A 25,190-nucleotide genomic window follows, 5' to 3' on the forward strand; every position below is an offset into this window, starting at 1 on the left:
AATTGCAAAGGGATAACGTCATAGAAGTTTGAAAATCTCAGATTGATGGGCCAGACAAAAAGGAAAAATTGTTGGACCCACCCTGCTGTGTGCACATCTCTCTCACAACTCCATTTGATTCCCTTTGGTTTCGTTTCTTTTGGATCTACTTACAGCATTGATGGCATCAGGGTTAAAGTCACAAATTACATGCTCTTTGACCAAGATTGTGAAGCACTGTCTATTATTCTTTACTTCACTACAGTGAGAGATAATCCCAAGCATGGCATCAGTCTTCCTTAGTTATGCTGGCAATAAACATTCCTCAACTACCTCTGTGCTGTAAGATTACATTACTAATACTCATACACAAGAGTCAATAATTACATCAATTGAAGATTGGAAAGAACAAAGCTGTTATTTTCAGCCCTTTCTACAAACTCTGTTCCTATGCACACATTCTATTCCCTCCCACAACCACTAGCCTATGTTGAATTGAGCCTCATTAATCCTGCTCAGCATTCTGCTCAACCTCAGATTTAGTTAAAATGCTACTTTCTATCCATCACCACTACTGTTTATTTCCACCTCGGCAAGTACCTCACTCACACTGCCATTACATTTTTCACATATTCTTCAGTTACTTACAGGCCAGCCTCCCATGTTTCTCATTAAGAATATTATAATCTTAATATATTAACATTGAACCACATTCTATGTTAGTTTAAACAGGGAGATCTAATCCAGATGTTTCCTATCTTTAAATTCTATCTCCAAGTTATCTAGGAATGTCCTACCTGAAATAATCTATTAAATCTGAGTTTTCAGAATAACTCCTAACCTTTATTAATTCTAGTTTAATTTAGTCATAATACGTGCATGAAACAAAACAAAAAGAACTTTTGGCAAACATGAATGTCAAAGGGGCATCATGTCTGCTAATGCATCTTACATTACCTGACATGACCCATTCAAGTGCCAGCCGGAACAACTTTGGAAGCAGTGTTCACCTGGGTGACTTGAAGGCAGCTGGTTCAGTGGTATATTGAAAATATGTGAAACAGACAAGCAAGCAGCACCCGAGTCAAACATGGGATAGTGTACTCAGGCCTAATAAAATGGACTGATCTAGGATAGTGCACATCTTGTGTTAAGCAATTTTCTCTCTCAACTAACAATTCTCATTTGGAATGCAGGCTCAAAACTGATAACTAACTTTACAAAGTAAGAATTAAAAAAAGTGAATAGATGGTCATCAATTGTGGCACAGCATTTTCCAGAAATAATGGAAAATCATTTCAGTAAAGAAATAATTACACCCATGTTAAAACTTTAAAGGAAGCCAAGATGTAGATGACATTTCTTGAACTCTTACTGGGAGTTAACAGCTACAATGAAATAGGTTAAAAAATGAAAGATATGACACTTTAGCAAGAAGGAATCAGAAGTCTATATAGCTTTCTACTTTATATAAAATCCTGAAGTATCAATTGTTTGTTTGTTTCCTCCTAATCTAATTACACAGGGAGGACGAATGAGGAAGATTTCCAAAAGAAACATAAATAGTACCAGAATGAAATCTATTCTGAAGCTGCCATTTACTGTTCACTAGCAATAAACATTTACTTATTTGTCACTTTTCTACCCTACATCTCCAAAAACAGCGACATAAAAACTCTAACGGTAAAGTAAATAGAGCAAAACATGTAAAACTTTAAAAACAAAGTTAAGTGGGATATCCTGTAATGCGACAATAATAGTTTTGAACTAGTCTTAATAGGATGCAGGATCTCAGAATTGTTAAAGTGCAGAAGAAGACCATTCAGCCTGTGTATCTACAAGAGCCCTCAAAGGAGCATCTCACTTACCATCATCTTCCTGCTTTCACTCTGCAACCCTGCACATTCTTCCTTTTCAAATAACTATTTCATGTTCTTATGAAAGCCTGGGTTGAACCTGCTTTTAACAAACTCCCACGCAGTGCAATCCAGACCTTAACTGGCTACCTGAAAAAGCTTTTCCTCATATCCAGTTGCAGTATTTCTAACTATTATAACCTGTCTTATTTGACTTGCAAATACTTAAGGTTGAAACTTTATTGCTGGAACAGCACAGCAGGTCAGGCAGCATCCAGGGAACAGGAGATTCGACGTTTCGGGCACAGGCCCTTCTTCGGCCTGTGCCCGAAACGTCGAATCTCCTGTTCCCTGGATGCTGCCTGACCTGCTGTGCTGTTCCAGCAATAAAGTTTCAACTTTGATCTCCAGCATCTGCAGACCTCACTTTCTCCTTGCAAATACTTAAACTTACCAAACTGAGAAATGTATTCCTTCTGAAGATGGGGCCATTAATTAGTGTAACGTGATAGCATGATTTTAAAAAAAATAACTGGGCCAATTTGTTCCCATCTATATTTATTTGGTCACTCCATTAAATATCAATTTGGCATGTTTTTATTCACTTATCAATGGTGATTAGGAAATTCAATCAAATATTAGTAGGATTTCTAATGCACAATTGCTTTTTTACACTGAAATTTAATGAAAGATAAAGTTCAACTTTCTGCAAGAGTCATGGAAAACAAAGACGATCAATATCCATAGTTTGAGTGGTAAATTTAAAATTACAACTTTAAAATAACAAAAATGCAGGATTATCATGACCAGAGAAAAATGTTTTGGATTTAGTAATTGCGTGTTTACTCAACTGTACTCATCATCTGATGTAAAGAAATCTGATATTGTGAATCCCATCTTTTCTATGTGAATGGCTTACTGAAACTCACTGTTCTTACATGCATATGGTGCCCCGCTACATTCCATAAAGGGAAGATGGAGTCTGCATCTGGAAAACACATACATTAACACCTATAGGCTTTTGTAATGGAAAAACTGGGACAAAGGATGACCACGTGATATTGAGGTAAATGTGGCTTTATATTTGTTTGATCCTTTTTAAAACAAAATCAAAATAATCCCATTGTAAACACTCATACATTTTAAATACCGTGCACTAACGTATAAGAAATATAACCAAAACCGTACCAAATAGAGGTTCCTATGTTAAGTCTCCACAAAAAGGCCGATTTTAATAGCTATGAGAAAAGCCTCAAATAATACTGTTCTTTTCTGATTAGGTGCCAATTAGAAGTTTGTGCTGTCAGCAAAAATTAACATTTGCCAGAAAACATGTCTTGAAAAGGAACAATCATAAGTTCTGGCAATGTTTTTCTGCTCATCTCTTCAAACCATTTCGTGGCTTTTCAATATATTGTAGCAACTAATTTGACCTCTGTGCAGTGAACAGTTTGTTCTGCCAAAGATCAAATCAAAGCAAAGCAGAAATTAAAATTTGTGTTGCATGTGCCAAAATTCTACTTTATCAATTTACTCCATGCCATTTACATTATGCAGCACCATGCAACCTGACATAGCTGCAATTTGGCTGAAAGAAAGAATGCGAGAAAATATACTTTGATTTCCTATCTGAGATGGGGTCAAAGCCAGGTCCAGAAGATGGGATGTCACTTCTTATCCTTCCCAGACTCTTGATAAGGATTTCATAATCTACACCCCAACAATGAGGGAGGAAAGCAAAACAATATGCAAACTGCCACTCAGTCCCAGGAACATTAATTGCACTGGATAACTGAGTGGACACATAGATAATAGATAAAGATTGGTAATTACTTGTGCTTTTTCCAGTTTTGAAGGGCAAATAAGCTCGACTTCAGACAACTTCCTCAGTCACTTAAAACATTAGCTAGGCCTCCATAGCTATTTACTGTTTTTCATATAATTACAAAATTTGACTCTAAATTGGTATGGAAAACATTGTATTGTTGATGTGTAATGTATTACAGTTGTAACAAGAAATACCATTTCTTTTATTCTGACATGACAACAAGTCAGTCCTCATCACACGGTTTGTACAATTAAAAAGGAACATACAGGAACAAAAATGTGAAACTAGTTACTGTATTGCCCGTAAACAGAACAGTTAAAAGGTCAAGGGACACAGCTTTCCTCTTTGCTGGTGATGTGTTAATTCTTTGGGTGTGTTCCAAAGATAATTTACACAGGTCAAAACTGAAAACTGTAACTCACAAATGTAGTGCTTTAGGTGCATTTTGAAGAACTTGAAATTCCACAAGGCAATGCACACCCAAAGAAGAAACCAAATTTCTCACCAATAACAGTGAGCCCCAAGGGTTCATGTGTGTTAAAGTAACAAGTCCTATCGGTACTCCCATTTTTCTACCTTTCATACTTGTTTAAAAAGACCCTGTAATTCACTGATAACGGTAAGACATCCTCTCTATATATTCTCTATTTTTCTATTTTTATGTTTTACTACTACTGCAAATTTGTAATTAAATTTCCTTTTATTAAATAAAATAAACCATACTTTTATTTTGAATGTTGCTTGGGAGTGATGCCAGAGTTGAAGAACTTATATCATACATTGAACATTAAAGTTTAAACTAATGGAGAATTCATACTAATCTTGTAATTTTTTTTAATACTTGTAAGATTGAGCCAACAATTACTGCAGCAATCTAACAACCAATTACTGATCATCAACTATGACATCATACAGTTTCATGGGAAAATTTGAGACACCGGTCAATGACATTTAGAATAATGATGAAAGGGAACTTTTCGTTCCATTGGCATTGTTGAAAAGCTATGCAAATTGATAACTACTAAAAGTTAAACAGGTGGTTCAGGATGGCCCTGATGTTTTAAGCAGATGATTACTGGAATGCATGGTTGCATATTTGATTTTCTATCTTGACTGAATTTTGAACTTTGCATCTTTTATTCAAGAGTTGCGTCAATTCTCACTGTTATGAAACACTGCTAGGCAGGTGGGGAATAAAACAGGAATCACATCTCCAGATCTATCCGGAGAATCATGCATTTCATCAACCAATTTAAAACAGCACTGATGTTAACTGCAAGAGTTTATGACACAATCACATCGCCCCACCTTGGCCAAAGGAAAAAAGAATTGGCAGTGGAAAATAATAATTTTAAAATGGTGAAAAAACAATGGAACATTTTAGTAAAATTCAGCGTAATGACTACTTTACACCATCGTAACAATTATTTTAAAACTACTTTTCAACAATGCCTCTGGAATGAATAGAATATCGCACCAATGATAGTCACTGCTTTTACATTACTTATGCGAGAGGCTCCCATAACCCATTCATTTTCACTCCTTTCCAGTCATGGGACTTTACTACTCATGAACTAACAGTAATGCATTCACTGGTACAAAATCCTCCATTTATTATTCCAGCACGCTTTTCACAGTTTTGTAGAAACTAAAACCTTGCCACTCGACTGTTCAGAGCTCTCTCCCACAGATCACAACTAGGATCCTGAAAATAATTAAAAAATGTTTTTAAGCAAAGATTTGGATCCTGTGGTAGAGTTCATCTTCCTCTTTAATCCAAAGGATCTTATGTTCAACTTAAACAACAAAACTTTCGTCGTGCCCCCAAAAACAGCAGGATAGAGGTTCACTTGTACAATTGTTTCAATTTCTTTAAAGCCAAAAAGCAGTTCTTTGTTGACAGAACTGTGGAAGGCAAAGCACACAGCGCTGGTTCTTCTTTAATAGGGTCTTTATTTCTTTACATATTGGTGCTCATTCGAGTTTGACTGTTTGCAGAATTTAGTTCTCCTTGGCTTCCTTCCCGTGGAGGGGACTGTAGAAAAATGAAAATAAAATTCAACAAACTTGGAAAGTAATGGTTTTAGTATCAGGTTTGCTTGCTTTTGACACAGGATTAGCAACTTGGAACACATCTATAGTAATAAGTAACTGTAAATAAATTTCAAGGCTATAAATTAATGCATGGGAACACATGACCAGACACAAACATAGAATTGAGTTTTAAGTAAATACCTCATCTTTTAAAATTCACAAGTATCAGGTTAAAAATGCTACACTTAAACAATTAGAACATTGAGAGTACAATCTAAGCTTAGAATCTTACTTTTATAACGTTTACCACCATAACTTTTCTTTTATTAAATTCATCTGTGAATACCATTCATTTTCTTAACATCAAGTATTGTTTACAAAGCAAACATGGCAAGAGATAGGAGAATTATGTATCATAGCTAATTGTCAAGATCGATAACAGGGCAACAGCATCTTACAATTACTGTAGTGTAAGATGATCCCTCCCACAAGGATGCTGATGAATTGTTTACTGACATACAAATTACAGCCTATCTACTCAGGTGAATTCACTAACGGTATACATTTACATTGAGATCTGAATTTCTTTAGTCTATCATTGTTGAGGTGTTTCATCTATATTCTTATTCATGGGACAAAATTATTAACAGTCTGAAATTATGACTTACTTGTTAACACATCAATCAAAAACTGATCAACTCAATGTGAACACTGAATCAATAGCAATCTGATTCAGTGACTACCAAACAAAGAAAGTATCACATAACTATACAAATAAAAATGGCCAAAATTTGTTTTCAAGTTATCAATCTCTCACTACAAAGCAGCAGAAATCACAAAGAAATCACTTTGAAAGTTGGATATAATTAATTTAAATACGTTCGAGTTCCATCTTTTAACAGTTCCCTCCCATCACACCAGCCCAAACTGGTATATTCACCAGTTGTAGTTACACCCATGGAACATAAAACTCATTAGAAATGAAGCAATTCTGAACAAAATATACATTCTTAGAGCTATCAGTATGACTTGTAAAAAGCAGAAGTGCTTGGTAGGAGACTGACAACAGTTGCAGACACTGCTGGAATATGGTAACCTCAAATGTAAAGTAAGTCCTGTGGGAAGACTAGTAGACATACAATTTGAAGAAAAGATGCCATGGACTTTAGGTACAGGTGAATGGTTAGTCAGAAAAGTACATCTGTTGAGCTGGGTGCAATTGGGGTAATGTAGTCAAATGATTTTTTTAAAAAAAAGTCATTGTCCGAAAGTAGTAAAGTTACAGAGCAGGATTGAATGTCAGAAGGGTTATGCAGGAATAGTGGAAGTTTTAAAAAACACAGTATCTTTATCAATATTACTGGTAACTGAGAGAATGGAAGATTGAGGAAGATACACTTTCAATTTATTTTGAAATTGGTTGTCAGTTAATGCTTTGGCACTTATCAGTAAGAGATACATGACACTGAAAACCATTGAAACACATGCAGGCATAATTGGCATATCAACCAAATGCTGATATTCAGAAATTGGACATAACCTAACACAACAGTTCACCACATAGTTATAAAATATATTGCATCCCACACAGCACCTTCAATACACAATAAATCCTGCAAACTACACTGCCTCTTTAGTTCAGTGAAGAAAGCAAGTGGCAGTTAAGAACTCTAAAAGCAAATCTGAAGCAATTTGATTGCAAAAGGGCTATTAGCCTAATATTTGTCCTTAAGATAAAGTATGATCCATTATTAAGGAAGAAATAGCAGGACATTTACAAAAGCTGAATACAATCAAACAGAGACAACATAGTTTTGACAAAGGGAAATCATTATTGACAAATTTGCTGGAGTTCTCTGAAGATATACGGAGTTAAGCTAATAAAAGGGAAACCAGTGGATGTAATGTATTTGGATTTCCAGAAGGCGTTCAGTAAAAGGACACAAAAGATTACTGCTCAAAGTAGAAGCTCTTGATACTGTGGGTAATGAGTTAGCAAGGATTGTGGATAGATTAACACATTAAGGATGAGGTTTCTAAATTCTTGGAAGAGCAGTGTCGGATTAGAACAAGTCAACATGGATTTAGTAAGGGGAGGTCGTGCCTGACAAACCTGTTGGAGTTCTTTGAAGAGGTGACAAGTAGGTTAGACCAAGGAAACCCAGTGGATGTTATTTACCTAGACTTCCAAAAGGCCTTTGTTAAGGTGCCACACGGGAGGCTGCTGAGCAAGGTGAGGGCCCATGGTGTTCGAGGTGAGCTACTGGTATGGATTGAGGATTGGCTGTCTGACAGAAGGCAGAGAGTTGGGATAAGAGGTTCTTTTTCGGAATGGCAGCCGGTGACAAGCGGTGTCCCCCAGGGTTCAGTGTTGGGGCCGCAACTGTTCACATTATATATTAATGATCTGGATGAAGGGACTGAGGGTATTCTAGCGAAGTTTGCCGATGATACAAAGTTAGGTGGACAGGCAGGTAGTACTGAGGAAGTGGGGAGGCTGCAGAAGGATCTAGACAGTTTGGAAGAGTGGTCCAGGAAATGGCTGATGGAATTCAATGTGATCAAATGCAAGGTCTTGCACTTTGGAAAAAAGAATACAGGCATGGACTACTTTCTAAACGGTAAGAAAATTCGTAAAGCCAAAGTACAGAGGGATCTTGGAGTGCTAGTTGAGGATTCTCCAAAGGTAAACATGCAGGTTGAGTCCCTGATTAAGAAAGCGAATGCAATGTTGTCAATTATCTCAAGAGGGTTGGAATATAAAAGCATTGTTGTGCTACTGAGACTTTATAAAGCTCTGGTTAGGCCTCATTTGGAGTACTGTGTCCAGTTTTGGTCCCCACACCTCAGGAAGGACATACTGGCACTGGAGCGTGTCCAGAGGAGATTCACACGGATGATCCCTGGAATGGTAGGTCTAACATATGAGGAACGGCTGAGGATCCTGGTATTGTATTCATTGGAGTTTAGAAGATTAAGGGGAGATCTAATAGAAACTTACAAGATAATACATGGCTTGGAGAGGGTGGACGCTAGGAAATTGTTTCCATTAGGCGAGGAGACTAGGACCCGTGGACACAGCCTTAGAATTAGAGGGGGTAAATTCAGAACAGAAATGCGGAGACATTTCTTCAGCCAGAGAGTGGTGGGCCTGAGGAATTCATTGCCACAGAGTGCAGTGGAGGCTGGGACGCGGAATGTCTTCAAGGCAGAAATTGATAAATTCTTGATGTCACAAGGAATTAAGGGCTACGGGGAGAATGCGGGTAAGTGGAGTTGAAATGCCCATCAGCCATGATTGAATGGCGGAGTGGACTCGATGGGCCGAATGGCCTTACTTCCACTCGATGTCTTATGGTCTTATACAAGATAGTCAGAATTAATTGATCTTTTTCAGGTTGGAAAGACATACTAATGGAGTACCACAGAAAGGGTGGTGATGGGAAAATAGTGGGACACAGAATGGGTTTGTCAAGATGGTTGTGGTGATGACATATTTGAAAGGGAGGTAAAAAATAGCTCTCGAGAGGTAGCCATCCATAAACTAACATGGGAGCAGACAATGAAATAAAGTGGCTATCAGTTTAGCAAGATGGTGGCCATGGAAACAGGAAGTGGATTTAATGGAGAAAATAAGAGTGCAGAGAGGAAATATTGCGATATGGTAGAGAAACTGAAGGAAGGTGAGAGTTCAGTGCTGGGGCACAGGTAAATCTAATTGAAAGTTTGCGTTGTACTGTTCACAATATTTATTTTCTTTGCGTATGCATGTCCTTTTTTATCGCCATTGGTTCTGGAATGATGCATGTCTATTTTCTGTGGAAATCTGGCTTCTTGGTTTACATGCCACCTCGATTCAGTGTGCCCTGTGGAGAGAATTTTACTCCTCTGCAAACAGGTTTGCAGGTGGAGAGGCTTATAAATGGCACAGGTGCTTTCCCTTATTTTCCTTATTGCAATTTTGAGTGGTGGGAAAGGCTGTTCACCTATTTTTGTATCAACTGAAGCCCTTAAAAGGCCAACAGATGGCCACACTTTTCACTTCTGCAATTATTTCATAGATGGCAGGCTAAAACAGACAGTGAATGGGAAAACCAGCAGCATGGCAGGGGGATGGGATCCGGACTTGTAGTCCAGCAAGTAGGCTAGCTGTTTGTCAGGATGTCCAAGAATGTAGGGAGGCTGTGGAGAAGGTAGCACTGACAGGGAGTACTTGCGGACACAGAGATGGGCTCAAGTGTGTATACTTCAATGCAAGGAGCATCAGAAATAAGGTGGGTGAACTTAAGGCGTGGATCTGTACCTGGGACTACGATGTTGTGGCCATCACAGAAACGTGGACAGAAGAGGGACAGGAATGGTTGTTGGAGGTTCCTGGTTACAGATGTTTCAGTAAGATTAGGGAGGGTGGTAAAAAAGGAGGGGGGGATGGCGTTGCTAATTAGAAATGGTATAACGGCTGCAGAAAGGCAGTTCGAGGGGGATCTGCCTTTGGAGGTAGTATGGGCTGAAGTCAGAAATAGGAAAGGTGCAGTCACCTTGTTGGGTGTTTACTATAGGCAGCAGAGATGTGGAGAAACAAATTGGGAAACAGATTTTGGAAAGGTGCAGAAGCCACAGGGTAGTAGTCATGGGTGATTTCAACTTCCCAAACATTGATTGGAAGCTCTTTAGATCAAGTAGATTGGATGGGGCGGTGTTTGTGCAGTGTGTACAGGAATGCTTTTCTAACTCAGTATGTAGATTGTCCAATCAGAGGGGAGGCCATATTGGATTTTGTACTTGGTAACGAACCGGGACAAGTGATGGGCTTGTTAGTGGGTGAACATTTTGGTGATGGTGACCACAATTCTGTGACTTTCACCTTGGTTATGGAGAGAGATAGATGCGTGCAACAGGGTAGGCTTTACAATTGGGGGAAGGGTAAATACGATGCTGTAAGACAGGATCTGAGGAGCATAAGTTGGGAGCATAGGCTGTCAGGGAAGGATGTCGTGGAAATGTGGAACTTTTTCAAGGAACAGATACGACGTGTCCTTGATATGTGTGTACCTGTCAGGCAGTAAAGAGATGGTCGTGCGAGGGAACCTTGGTTGACGAGGGAGGTTGAATGTCTTGTAAAGAGGAAGAAGGGGGCTTACATAAGGTTGAGGAAACAAGGTTCAGACAGAGCATTGGAGGGATACAGGATTGCCAGAAGGGAGCTGAAGAAAGGGATTAGGAGAGCTAAGAGAGGGCATGAAAAATCTTTGGCGGATAGGATCAAGGATAACCCAAAGGCATTTTATGCGTATGTGAGAAACATGAGAATGACGAGAACGAGGGTAGGTCCGATCAAGGACAGCAGTGGGAGACTGTGTATTGAGTCGGAAGAGATAAGTGAGGTCTTGAATGAGTACTTTTCTTCAGTATTTACAAACGAGAGGGACCGTATTTTTGAAGAGGAGAGTGTGAAATGGACTGGTAAGCTAGAGGAGATACTTGTTAGGAAGGAAGATGTGTTGGACATTTTGAATAACTTGAGGATAGACAAGTCCCCCGGGCCTGACGGGATATATCCTAGGATTATGTGGGAAGCAAGAGAGGAAATTGCAGAACCGTTGGCAATGATCTTTTCGTCTTCACTGTCAACAGGGGTGGTACCAGGGGACTGGAGAGTGGCGAATGTTGTGCCCCTGTTCAAAAAAGGGAATAGGGATAACCCCGGGAATTACAGGCCAGTTAGTCTTACTTCGGTAGTAGGTAAAGTAATGGAAAGGGTACTGAGGGATAGGATTTATGAGTATCTGGAAAGACATTGCTTGATTAGGGACAGCCAGCACGGATTTGTGAAGGGTAGGCCTTGCCTTACAAGTCTTATTGAATTCTTTGAGGAGGTGACCAAGCATGTGGATGAGGGTAGAGCAGTGGATGTAGTATGCATGGATCTTAGTAAGGCATTTGATAAGGTTCCCCATGGTAGGCTTATGCGGAAAGTCAGGAGGCATGGGATAGAGGGAAATTTGGCCAGTTGGATAGAGAACTGGCTAACCGGTCGAAGTCAGAGAGTGGTGGTAGATGGTAGAAATTCAGCCTGGAGCCCAGTTACAAGTGGAGTTCCGCAGGGATCAGTTCTGGGTCCTCTGCTGTTTGTAATTTTTATTAATGACTTGGAAGAGGGAGTCGAAGGATGGGTCAGTAAATTTACAGATGATACGAAGATTGGTGGAGTTGTGGATAGTGAGGAGGGCTGTTGTCGGCTGCAAAGGGACTTAGATATGATACAGAGCTGGGCTGAGGAGTGGCAGATGGAGTTCAACCCTGCCAAGTGTGAGGTTGTCCATTTTGGAAGGACAAATAAGAATGCGGAATACAGGGTTAACGGTAGGGTTCTTAGTAAGGTGGAGGAGCAGAGGGATCTTGGGGTCTATGTTCATAGATCTTTGAAAGTTGCCACTCAGGTGGATAGAGCTTGTAAGAAAGCCTATGGTGTATTAGCATTCATTAGCAGAGGGATTGAATTCAAGAGTCGTGAAGTGATGTTACAGCTGTACAGGACTTTGGTTAGGCCATATTTGGAGTACTGTGTGCAGTTCTGGTCGCCTCACTTTAGGAAAGATGTGGAAGCTTTGGAGAGGGTGCAGAGAAGATTTACCAGGATGTTGCCTGGAATGAAGAATAGGTCGTACGAGGATAGGTTGAGCGTGCTAGGCCTTTTCTCATTGGAACGGAGAAGGATGAGGGGTGACTTGATAGAGGTTTATAAGATGATCAGGGGAATAGATAGAGTAGACAATCAGAAACTTTTTCCCTGGGTACAACAGAGTGTTACAAGTGGACATAAATTTAAGGTGAAGGGTGGAAGGTATAGGGGGGGGGATGTCAGGGGTAGGTTCTTTACCCAGAGAGTGGTGGGGCATGGAATGCGCTGCCTGTGGGAGTGGCAGAGTCAGAATCATTGGCGAACTTTAAGTGGCAATTGGATAGGTATATGGATGGGTGCTAAAGCTAGGACAAATGTTCGGCACAACATCGTGGGCCGAAGGGCCTGTTCTGTGCTGTATTGTTCTATGTTCATGGCGGTTGGCTTTGAACTTTGTTTAAACAGCTTGGCATATGGCAGGGAGGGGAATTTTTCCTTCAAGTAACTCCGGTTTCTGAGAGTCAGACTCGACTCCCTCTCATCCAATCCTTGCAAAACAAAACTGCAAAACTAGGTAACTGCCAAAAATTACAAGGGTGTGGAAAACCCACTACTTAAACGTTTTAGTAGGATCTATACTTAATAGTCCTTGAACATGAGCATGCAACTTTTTTGGAGAGCATAGAAAGTGCATTCATTCAGCAAGGAAACATTTACTGAAATGGCTTAAAATGCTTGTAAATTCATATTCTCCAATTTTAATACCACAATACTTTAAGCAGTTGAGTAGCAGTCATCAAACACGATATTCCTTAATTTTACCAAAAGATGCATGGATTTAATTCCAAAATTTGACTCGGACTAGACTGCATCATATGTTGTAACCTCTATGGAAATGAAAATAACTATTTTTAGAATAACAATTCCTTGTCCGAAACTTAAATATTGACTACTTCAGAATTATTTATTGAATAAATTTTACAAGCATTAAATCAGTGGGAACTCAATGGATATTGTGACTTGTACCATTTACAAACAATTAATATTTATAGCTAATCATTCTATTGAGTTTGCATTATAGCAATTCCATTAAAATTAAGCTTATATTGAAAACTCTGTAACTTTGATACAGTTATCACTTAAAGAAGTACCTTAACGTGGATTTGATTGCGCAGAATAGCAGCTCGGAGTATCATGGCTTTTGCTCTTCTTTGGAATTCTTTGCCCATCTGCAAGGACTTTTCAAATGTTGTGCTGCGTTGATCTACATCCCTGGCATACAGAATCTATAACCAACAAAAACAGAAATTAATTCAATTTTTAAAAACTATTTCTGTTTCTGAATCAAGGACATTGTGTGGTTGATGAATTGTAGATCAATTGAAACGATATTCCACCATAACGAACCCATTGGAAAACCCTGACCACAAATGGACAGTTCCTAAAGGAAGAATTCGGAAATTATCATCATAGTCTCCAGAAAAAGTAGATTCAGCCAATCACAACTGATTAAAATGAAGAAATTTCAGTGGCAACAGCTTGAGAGATCTTGGTTGCAGACCAACATTTAAGACAGTCTATGAATAATTGTTTTTACTAAATTTAACTGTTACTTGGCCAAAATAACTTAAGACAACATTCTGGTAAATTTCCATATTGCCCCCTAGATTTGGAGACTGTGTTAGCTTTCAAGTACTTCCATATATTCGTACAGTTTAAATCTTCTGTTAATATACAAACAAAGTGTAAAGATTCAGATTTTTTTTGCAAGGAACTAGTTCTCTACTTGTTACTCTTACATGGCTGGCACATTTCTGATATGGACCTATACAGAGGAACCTCGATTATCCGAATACCAATTATCCAAAAATCGGATTATCCGAAGGAGATCGTGAGATCCCGATAGAAACATTACATCAAAGACGTGTTTCCAACAGTCATCCCGTCTTTTGTTTACAATGATTAAACAGGCACCATCTCCAAATGACTGACCTCCTCCTCTCTCTCTCTCCACACTTTCCCTGGAGTTCTACAGAGGGGTGTATCCTAACACTCCCCCATCCCCATACCCCACAAAGGCAGCAGCAGCAGTCTTGTTGGCGTACAGTCCTGCTGCTCTGGAGAGTGGGTGGGAGCGGTGTTGGACAGGGTTTGGGGGCGGGGGTCAGTGTTGGATGGGTTTTGGGGGGGCGTGTTGGATGGGTTTGGGGGGCGGGAGCAGGCGGGGTGCGGGGTCTCGCACGCTGTGTGCTACTGCTAGTCTCTTGAACGAGGAGCAGACTAAAAACTGAGCCCCAGAGGAAAGGCATTTAAATCGATTAACCAAATAATCAATTATTCAAACGAAATAGTGCCCGCCCATTTCATTTGGATAATTGAGGTTTCCCTGTATACAGATCGATCTGTACAAATAATTAAACATGTATCATATCTCCTTTTAAATTCAAATTTTGAGAGACCAGTAGAGGAATGAGCTAAAAAAAGAGTCAGTTTATCCCTCCTATCTCAGTCATAACAAATTATTTTGAAGAGAATCTTGGGTGTGAAGGATGGACATTAACAGCTTCAAAAATTAAGGGAGTCATTTTAGAATTAGCCAGTATTTTTTTAAAAGAAACAAAATTTCCAATATTTCACCTTGGTAGAGCGAAATCTATAATGTTAACTGCCAAGAGCTTTAATCGGGTCTTTTCTGAGTGGAACTTCTGAGTTTGTTTTGGAATGAGGAGAGACTGAAATACATGCAGGTATTTCGTGGGGAAAATCCATGTGGAGTTAAAGTAGGATAATTTCACAGGATAACTACCGAATAGTTTGTTCATGTGGGCAATTATATCACATGAACAATTATAACCAACTGTTTCTTTAATGATTATGGCTTTTTGCCTCACTGTTCTATTATATTCTCTTATATATAAAGATTCTGATTTTTTTTATGAGCCTCTCTGGACCACAGGAATGGAAAAGTGAATTATAATGTTCATTTGTATACTTAGTTATAATTTGCAATCATTTTGATTATCCATCACTTTAAGATCTTCTACAGTTAGTAGATGGTAAGCAATTATTTCAAGCTTTGTTTATTATGCAATGAAGTGACGGGAAAGACTCACCTTGCTATGTGAATCAATTCTACCATTGATTAATCCCTCCAGGATAAGATGCGTCAATTCATCCTCCAGGGCACCCACTGTGGTGTTGAAAGAAATGGCCATCTTGTTCATGTCAGCAGAAACATATGGGCTAAAATACTAAAAATACACAAGGTCTTTTAGGCAAGGCTAAAATAAAATTCAACATTTAAAGATTACACATTTAACAAAAACTTTATATCTAAACATTATTACACAATTTTATAGTCAGCAATGAAATGACATGAACACGTGACCTTGAGCAAAGTTGTCTACAAAGATGTAGCAAGCTCTGTGGCATGAATTTCTCTTCCTCAACATCACTGTGAACCTGCCACCTGGTCATGGGGATCTTCAGGCATCCAGCAACAATGTCATTAAGCAGGGTGAGCACACAATCATAATGACATGCTCTCCTGGACATCATAAAAATGTAGCAACATTTTACTTTAAAATTTACAGACAGCAAAATTAGTGATTGTAGGAATCTCATGATTTGTAATGGAAGTTGAAATAGCATAAACAAACTTTTTACTATAATAATTTTAGAATTTCACAAGTCCAGCAGTAATAATAAATGTAAGGCACTTTTGAAAACTCATTTACACCTCAGAAGGTGTACCTTTTTAAAAGATTATTGTTAAAACAGCCAGATTAATAGCACCAAAGGCATGCTTTCATGAGTTCAGTGATTTCTTTTTCATAGGAGCCTGGGAAGACTTCAAGAGCACATACTGTGGGAAAGCATAATATCACTGATAGCAACTTGATTTCTGCATTTGATTATAAGCAGACGTATTTAGTATCCAGAAGATGCTGTCAGTTTTAGAGGTGTAAGGAGACACTGATGTTTTATAATCTCCATTACGCAAATATTATTACTGCTTCCTAAGATTTACCATGTGCCACAATTATTGAAAACATAAACTTGCCATTTCAGAATTATGTTTTCAGAAATTTGGTAGCTACCCAATTCATTGCCTTTAAAATCAAAAGAACAACCTGAATGTTTAAAAAATGGTCTGATCTGAAACCACAGGTGAAGGTAAATACCCCGGTAGCATTATGGTCTGCTTCTCATTTGGTTTGCTTCTTTTGTCACTTTTAACGTGAACAAGGGTTTTATTACTTTTGAAAATCCTAAACAAAGATCAATAGACTGTGGCACTGGATACCATCACGACTTGAAGTCTGAGGTTAACCAGGCAGTAGTCATTCAGCAATAAGTTTAAAAGCTTAACATTGGAGAAACTGCACTCAATATCATCTTATGAAGGCAAGTGTAAACATTATTACAGCTTAACACTGTAAACAATTTTTACATTTACATTTCACAATTTAAACAGTCTGCTAAAATTAAAATCGGGCTGCAGTGGTCAGAAATTCTGACAAACTGAATACAAACTTTGAACTCATTGAAAATAATTTAATCATCATAAGAAGGGACAATAAAAGCAAAACATTTTGGCGCTGAGAAACAACCATCCTTTGATGCTATGTGGTACGCTACCTTATCTTCTCTACATACCTGAATGAGGGCTCTGTTCCTGATTTGTGTGTAAAGTGTTTTGACATGAGGAGCTAGGTACATGTCCAGTAGAAGGTTGTCCTACGAGACGAGAGGGAAGGATGGAGATAGTTAAAGAGAGAGCATAGGAGGGAAGAACAAAAAGACAGATTCAATGACTGAGCAAGTCACCATTGCTGAATGAAACATTTTTGCATTAAAACATTTTTCTAGTCACATTGACTCACATAAAACAGGCAAGGGAAACCTCTGTGCAAGATATTACATTCAGAACCATAATTATCACTTTCAGGCCACTTCCTACAATAATAATTAAAAAAAAATAAATCATAGCCACCCAGGGACAGAGTGCTTGCAGTTGGGGTGACACGATGGCTCAGTGGTTAGCACTGCTGCCTCTCAGCACCAGGGTTCCAGGTTTAATTCCAGTCTCAGGCAACTGTCTGTGTGGAGTTTGCACATTCTTTCAGTGTCTGCGTGGGTTTCCTCCGGGTGCTCCAGTTTCCTCCCACAGTCCAAAGATGTGCAGGTCAGGTGAATTGGCCATGCTAAATTGCCCATAGGTTAGGTGCGTTAGTCAGAGGGAAATGGGTCTGGGTGGGTTACTCTTTGGAGGGTCGGTGTGGACTTGGGCTGAAGGACCTGTTTCCACACTGTAGGGAATCTAATCTAATCTAAAACATTAGGTTACAGGCTAACAAGTTCATTTGGAAGTAGAATCTTTCGGACCTCTGTTCCTTTGTCAGGTAGCTACTGAAAGCTGGTGCTTCCAAGTAAACCTGTTGGACTATAATCCGGTGTTGTATGATTTTCAACTTTGTCCACCCCAATCCAATACTGACACCCTCACATTTTTAAAATTTAAAACGTCTTTTGGTCATGCAATAAGGCAGCAGGCGCCACCTGGTGGCAGAGATCAGTCATTGCAACTGGTTCTGCTTCCATTGACCAGCTTCTGCCACAAAATATAAAAATCACACAACAGTATGTTGAATTGTCTAGCTATCACCATTGTTAATAGCTAACCCGAGAATGCAACTTTTAAAAAAAAGGTTTTGTGATTTACACATGAAAGAGGTGAAACTATCACTGTATTCTAACAGATGAAAGGCTTAACAGAATCAATTTTTCAATGTATAATTTCAGTTACATCACACTGCAAATTTTTGCTATAAATTCTGTGTTACGATCGAGCCCTCCACAATCACCTGATGAAGGAGCGTCGCTCTGAAAGCTAGTGTGCTTCCAATTAAACCTGTTGGACTATAACCTGGTGTTGTGTGATTTTTAACTTTGTACACCCCAGCCCATCTCCAAATCATGGTCACAAAATATAGCCTGGTCAATCGAATTTCCTTCAAGTGAATTAACTTTTAAGATTTATTTATAGCAATTACATTCATATTGTATTTCTTCCAGATTTCAAAATTAGTATTATTTTAAAGGCTATTTTATTTATAAATGTAGGTATTTAGAAATATACAGCATTTCAAATTAATGTTTTCAAGTTGTATTTTTGTTGAGAAAGGTCCTGAAGTTTCTAATGGTACGATGCTTCTTTTATATTTAATGATTTATTTTATTCTGCAAGTTATTTCAGCTAGGATTGTGCTGTACATGTACAGTATTTCAACCTGTAACTTGTCTTTTTCTTAGCAAAAATAAATCTGTAGGAACCCAACTCTGGCTTTAACACAGATTCTGATGGAAATAAATCCTTCAATTAAAGTCATGAGTTTCAGGAACAAACCACAATTTTAAGTGAGAATTTCCCTTAATCATAAAAGTTAGCTCAGCTCCTAGCAACTGCACAACTTTCTTCACGTCACTAATTTAGAAATTGTAGCAGGAACATCACAGATTAAACAGTAAAAGTTATAAACATCATTTCTTACCCTTGAGATTCTCTCAGAGAACTCATTTAGAAGCTTGGATCTAACTCATTAAATACTAATGTGAAACAAACAACAGCCTACTGTCTAACGATGCAAAATCTGATTTAACTGCAAAATAGCAGGTTAGAACTAGTTGGACAGAGAATCCGTTTCAATCAGGATCAGTCTCTGATTTAGTTCAGCTTGCGATGTATAAAATCTTTCCCTGTGCCATGAAATCAATGGGAATGCAGATATTGACAAATGCCGAGTTCAGATTATCTTTCAATTTTATGATGGTTTTCTTTGAGGGTTAGTTTGAGAATACTGAAGCAGACACAAAATTAAATACTGAAATCAACCTGTTATCAGCTTCTCAGATTGTATTCTGAGAGTAAGATTGAGGAAATAACATCTGAACAGGAGTAAGTCAGTCAACACCTCAAACCTGTTTCATTAACTAGATCATGACTGATTATACCTTAACTCATTTGCTCTATAACTGGTGACATCCTTACTTAATAAAATATCTATCAATCTCTTGAAAATTTCAACTAACCTAGCAACCACTACCTTTTAAAAGATGACAACTCCCCATTTCCACTATTCCGCGTCAAAAGGTATTTCTTGATTTCATTCCTAAAGGACCTGGTACCTAATTTCATCATGCTCCACAGCCCCTATTCTGATTATCATTTCAGACAAAATAAATTTTGTGTCAACTCTGTCAAATACGTACATACTGATTAAACACTTCTAATGAATCACTCAACGTTCTGTTCTCAAGGGATTAAGAACCAAGTTAATGCAATCAACCCTCACAATTAAGCCCTTTCAGCCCTGGTACGTTTTGAGACACCTGCACTTGGCCAACATTCCTCAGGCGTGGAGCCCACATAATGTATGAAGAAATTTCTCTACTACTGAAGCATTAACTTGCCCCTCTTTGTATTAAAATTCTCTTAGGTCAACATTTCATTAGCTTTTATGATTAATTTGCCTCTATTTGTATCTGTGTAACAGCTTCAAGTGATGTGTGTGCTTGGTACATACAAGTACTTTCTCTAATTTCTAGTCTCTAACCATTAGGAAAATATCACTAAATATTGGTTAGATCCAGCGTGAACATTAAGTAAAATATATTGCATTATAATAAGAGTACAAGCTAAATGTAGACATAATATTCTCAAAATGAACTAACACCAACTGAAGCAAAAACAAAGAAACATTAAATGCTCCACTTCATGAACATTTTTGTTAAGGGTCATGAATACAAGATAGCCTGTTATTCATCAACACTGAATGGTCCATGTGACATGACCAGACCACCAGGCCCGTACCTGGGCCTTTTAATACATGGGTCAGTAAGAAACTCTGTGCATGTATCTGCATGTGAAAGGGAAGAATGCGTATAATAGATCACCATAAGACTACACACTCTTAGATCATCCTGTATTTGGAAAGAAAAAGTTACATTTTCTGATTTACTCAGATTCTGACTCACCTTCATTTCATCTAACATTTTCAAACAGGAAGCATATTTTGATTCATAAAACTTGAAGATGATGTCTCGAACTTGCGGCTCCAATTCAAGGAATAACTTAAAAGAGCTTGCAGTGGAGAAAAATAAATGGTAAGATCAGAGGATGTTCTGCGCAATGTCCAATGCTAATTTTTAAAAAGTTACAATAATAATGAGAGAGAATAGTGATTTTTCTTTGTAGATTCTATTTCAGTTATTTATTCTAACAGTACAGCTAAAGTATTTCAGCTTTGTCAAGAGTTACCTTCTTCCATTTTTCTCCTTTTTAGGCTGCTTTTGGCATGTACAATTTTTACACAAGACAGGGGACAATGGTGATTGTTCTTTGGACTTTTGGGCCAATGATAAAAAGACGTGCAAAATTCTAGGCTGCCCCTTACCACACACAATAAATGATTGCTAATGTAAACAAGGATATGCAGACTTTCAAGTCTGTTATTCTTTAATACATTCTGCAACATTTTGACAATTTTGTAACAGGGCCTCATTTTGCCAAGTGCGATTGGAGGGACCTGAGAGCAGCTTGCATGTCATAGAGTATGTATGGTTAAACTTGTTGGTTAGATGTACTTTGATTATCTAAGGCAAATTTTTGCTATATTCTATAATACAAAACTAAATTCAGTATTTAATTTAAGTTTACAACTCATGAAGTGAGACTATACTATCCAGTGGTATAAAGAGTGTATGAAGTGGCTTAGACTCAGTGAAGAATTTGTGACAAAGACTTGGAAGTATAGTTAATGATCCACAACTACAAAAGGGAAAGGAAAAGGTATTGCTACTATCAGTTGAGTTGGGCATCTGACAAGACAGCAACCTTGTTTGAGTTTTGGATAGATGCCACTTTCTTTGCTGAAAGAATCAGTCTGTAAAATTAATTCGGTTTTACTACAGCTAAGTCAGTTGTACAATGGTAGTGATGCAAGTGATTAATGTGTTGTGCAAGAGGTACATGCCTCTTATGTTTTGGGACTCTTTGTGCTAGTTGTTTGGCCATCCTCCTGGAAAGTTTGTTAGCAAAACACAATTTCAAAATAATCATGGTGTGCAAAGTGTTTAAACAGGTTTTGGACTGCTTCGTTAATCACCTTCCCCTCTGTGTAAGGTCAGAAATAGGGACTTTTCATACGGATTCAATATTCAGCTCATTCAAAACTCCTCAGACAATGAAAGCAGTCTATGCCTTCACGCATTCAAATCCTGGATACCATTGAGTATTGAGTTGCTAAATGATATGAATTTGACTTGTTATTTAAACACCAAGCAAAGACCATCTTCAATTAAAGTCTAAATATCTGCATTGCCATGTTGAATCCTATATACCATTAATATCCTGGGGGGGGGGGGGCGGGGGGGGGGTGGGGATTGGGTATAATGTTAACTAAAATGTTTAATTTAACTAATGTTAAAGTTAACTAGACCAGTCATATTAATTCTGTGGCAAAAAGACCAGTTCAGAGTTTGAGAATTCTGGCGAGGTAATTCACCTTCTGCCTTGCCAAAGCATTCCCACTCTCTACAAGGCACAACTCAAGAGTGTGATGGAATACTTTTGATTTGCCTGGATGACTATGTCAACACTCAAGAAGCTTGGGATTACCTACAATAATGCAGACTGCTTGACTGGATCATCATCAACCATCTCAAAAATTCATTCCCTCCCCCACCAATTTTAAGATAAATAACAGCAGCTGCCAAGGTTTCAAAAGCACTTTCCAAACCCACAAACTCTATCATCTAGAAGAACAAAGTAGTGGAAATGTCAATACTTTCATATTTCTCTCTAACAATACAACATCCTCCTCTGAAGCAATAAAACTGTCATTGCCTTTCAGTCAAAATCTTGGAATTTCCTAGCCAATAGCACAGTGGGAAGCATGCTTCAAAGAGCTGTCTTATTACCACCTTTTGAAGGAACTGGCAGTAATTGATGGCCATGCCAGTAACACGCAACCCAAGAATGAATTTAAATTATGCCTACTGTTTTAACTTTTTTTGCTGTACCATCAAATTCGTTTGGCACAATTATTTAAATTACTCTTTGTCTGTGTGTATCTCCTGTACTGCTACTTTGTGACTTTTTTTCCTATTTCTATGCTCATTTTAATACATCCTAGATAATTCTGAACCTCTTGCCAGGTCCTTGAATTGGCAACACTACTTTCACTCACTTGCTTACACACTTGCTGCCTCTTTTGTCCAGTTGGGGGCAGTCCATTCCACTAATATATTACCATGTTTCTCCATTATAGTAGTTACCAGTACGTCAAGGGATGGCATTGCTTTTCAAACTTACATCAAGTCAATCAATACAAAGAGATCGTGAACTCCACAACTATGCCAAAAATAAATTGAGCCAAAAACATATTGATATGCATATCAGTTAAGTGGATCATTAACTATTTGAGATATATTGAGCAAACATATGTATAGTCATTGAATGATTTTTCAATTTTCATGAATGGAATCACATTCTCAGCTAACAAATCACTCAAACTGCTTGCTGCAGAGGTGTTTTTTTAAAAAATGCAGCTGATAAATTTCAAAGAAATCCTGGTAATTCTCCTAGTTTATAAGCTCCAGACAGGGAAAAATACAGCTAAAGGTGATCCAGTTACTTTTCTTAAAGTGTGCCTCTTCAATAATTTCTTTGAAAATGCAGTGAGGCCCACATCATTAGATCAACGGCTAAAGAAAGCAAAATTATTCTCACCTGCTGGAGATGACATTCCTTTGCAGTTCCTGTCTATCAAAAGTGGCCAGTGCACAAAATCCTCCATAAACTGCTACATTGCTGGGAGACAGCAGCTGAAAGAAAATAAAAACACCGGTCAGGTTGAGTTTATGACTAAGTGAACAGTTTTCAAATTTAACATTAAAATTAAACAAACATCTGTATTTATCAATTCCAACATTTCTTAATCATGGAAAGCCAACATTCAAATGTTCAATTTTAAAATTTTTGAAGTATGCATAAGAATTAGTACAATTAAATAAATTTTTAAAACTTCTGATAGTTGAGAGAAATACTACTCAAAGTTAGACCTTGATTCACTGAAGTAAACTGGATAAAGATTATTTGAAAAAATCAAAATTGTGGCAATCCCAAAATGTTGATTATTAAATAAGCCTATAGGGTCTTAATATTTTTTCCTCTTATCAACAGCTGCACCCAGTAACTTAAAGTATATCAGCTTGGAGGGCTGAAATCTGAACAGAGTCCTCCTGGTGTAATACTTTGTTGCATTCTAAAGACCTACAAACTCAGATTGGGCTAAGTGCCTCCAGAGGTATGACGTTGCCCCCCACAAGCTCTATGAAACAAGGGCACCTGCACAAGAAATAAGAACAGATGCAGCCCTGCCAAACCTGCAGAAATCTATTTCACCTTAAATTTATAAAATAATGGAGCATCCATACCCCCCGGGGTAGAGATTGACTAAGGTTCACAACACTATGAGTTAAGTTCATGGGCGGCACGGTGGCACAGTGGTTAGCACTGCTGCCTCACAGCGCCTGAGACCCGGGTTCAGTTCCCGCCTCAGGCGAATGACTGTGTGGAGTTTGCACGTTCTCCCCGTGTCTGCGTGGGTTTCCTCCGGGTGCTCCGGTTTCCTCCCACAGTCCAAAAGATGTGCAGGGTTAGGTGAATTGGCCATGCTAAATTGCCCGTAGTGTTAGGTAAGGGGTAAATGTAGGGGTATGGGGTGGGTTTCGCTTCGGCGGGTCGGTGTGGACTTGTTGGGCCGAAGGGCCTGTTTCCACACTGTAATGTAATGTAAAAAAAAAATGTAATGTAAGTAATTTTTAAAAACATTCACTCATGATATGTCGGTGTCACAGGCTGAACCAGCATTTATTACCCATCTCCAGTTGCACTTGAGAAATTGGTGGTAAACTGTAAATAATCTCTCAAGTCCATGTGGGAGGCAGTTCCAGGATTTTGACCCAGCAACACTGAAAAAAAATGCCTATATATTCCAAGTTACGGTGGCAAATGGCTTGCAGGTAGTGATGCTGCCGTGTGTCAGCTGCCTTGTCCTTCTTGATGGTGGTGATTGTGATATTGAAAAGTGCTATTTAAAGGAACTTTGGTGAATTTCTGCAGTACACTTTGAAGATGGTACATGCTGCTGTTAGAGAGCATTGGTGGTGAAGGAAGTGGATGTTTGTGGATGTGTGCCAATCAAATGGGGTGCTTTGTCTTGGTTGGTGTCAGGCTTCTTATATGTTGCTGGAGTTGGAGCTGCACCCATCCAGGGAAGTGGTCAGTATTCTATTACAGACCTACTTGCACCTTGTAGATGCTGGACAGATTTTGGAAAGTCAGGAGATAAATTATTTGTTGCAGATTCCTAGTCTCTGACTTGCCCTTGAGTGGAAGGAGAGGAATCTAGTTGCCATTGTTCATGTTGATAGGATATTCTGCTGAAAGACTTTAAACAATCAGGAGCAAAACTGAAAAGCCTTTAAGGTAATAATCTCAAGATTACTACCTGAGCAATGTGCCAACTGGAATAGTGTAAAAGTCAAAGAGTTAAATGTGTGGCTCAAAGATTAGTGTGAGAGGAATGGGTTTCAGTTCATCAGGCACTGGCACTAGTACTGCGTCAGAAGGGAGTTGTTCTGGTCGAACTGGCTTCACTTGAATCCTGTTTGGGACCAGTGTCTGTGCAAATGGATTAACTTGGGTTGTAGCTTTAATCTAATTAGAGGGAGAGAAAGTTCACAAGGAGGGAGATGTTAGCTTGAAAAGTTAAGGAAATTGGGGTATTGCACAGCAACTGATAAC

The 25,190-nt window shown here is 38.5% G+C and overlaps 1 protein-coding gene across 2 annotated transcripts in view; it reads right to left on the reverse strand.

Annotated features, from left to right (window-relative positions):
- Positions 1-2,896: 2,896 nt before the first annotated feature.
- Positions 2,897-25,190, reverse strand: part of gps1 (G protein pathway suppressor 1) — a 51,106-nt gene continuing 28,812 nt past the window's right edge. For both annotated transcript variants that reach the window (XM_043714713.2, XM_088000595.1), the window contains exons 9-14: positions 23,112-23,206; positions 20,357-20,462; positions 16,979-17,059; positions 15,433-15,570; positions 13,471-13,605; positions 2,897-5,698 (exon numbers count right to left, since the gene is read on the reverse strand). In XM_043714713.2, the coding sequence (XP_043570648.1) occupies positions 5,624-5,698; positions 13,471-13,605; positions 15,433-15,570; positions 16,979-17,059; positions 20,357-20,462; positions 23,112-23,206 (630 nt within the window). In that variant the 3' untranslated portion in view covers positions 2,897-5,623. The remainder of the gene's footprint in view (positions 5,699-13,470; positions 13,606-15,432; positions 15,571-16,978; positions 17,060-20,356; positions 20,463-23,111; positions 23,207-25,190) is intronic.

Source organism: Chiloscyllium plagiosum, unplaced genomic scaffold (assembly GCF_037043375.1).
Source record: "Chiloscyllium plagiosum isolate Xiang-an unplaced genomic scaffold, Cpla_swu_hap1 HiC_scaffold_25, whole genome shotgun sequence".
NCBI lineage: Eukaryota > Metazoa > Chordata > Chondrichthyes > Orectolobiformes > Hemiscylliidae > Chiloscyllium > Chiloscyllium plagiosum.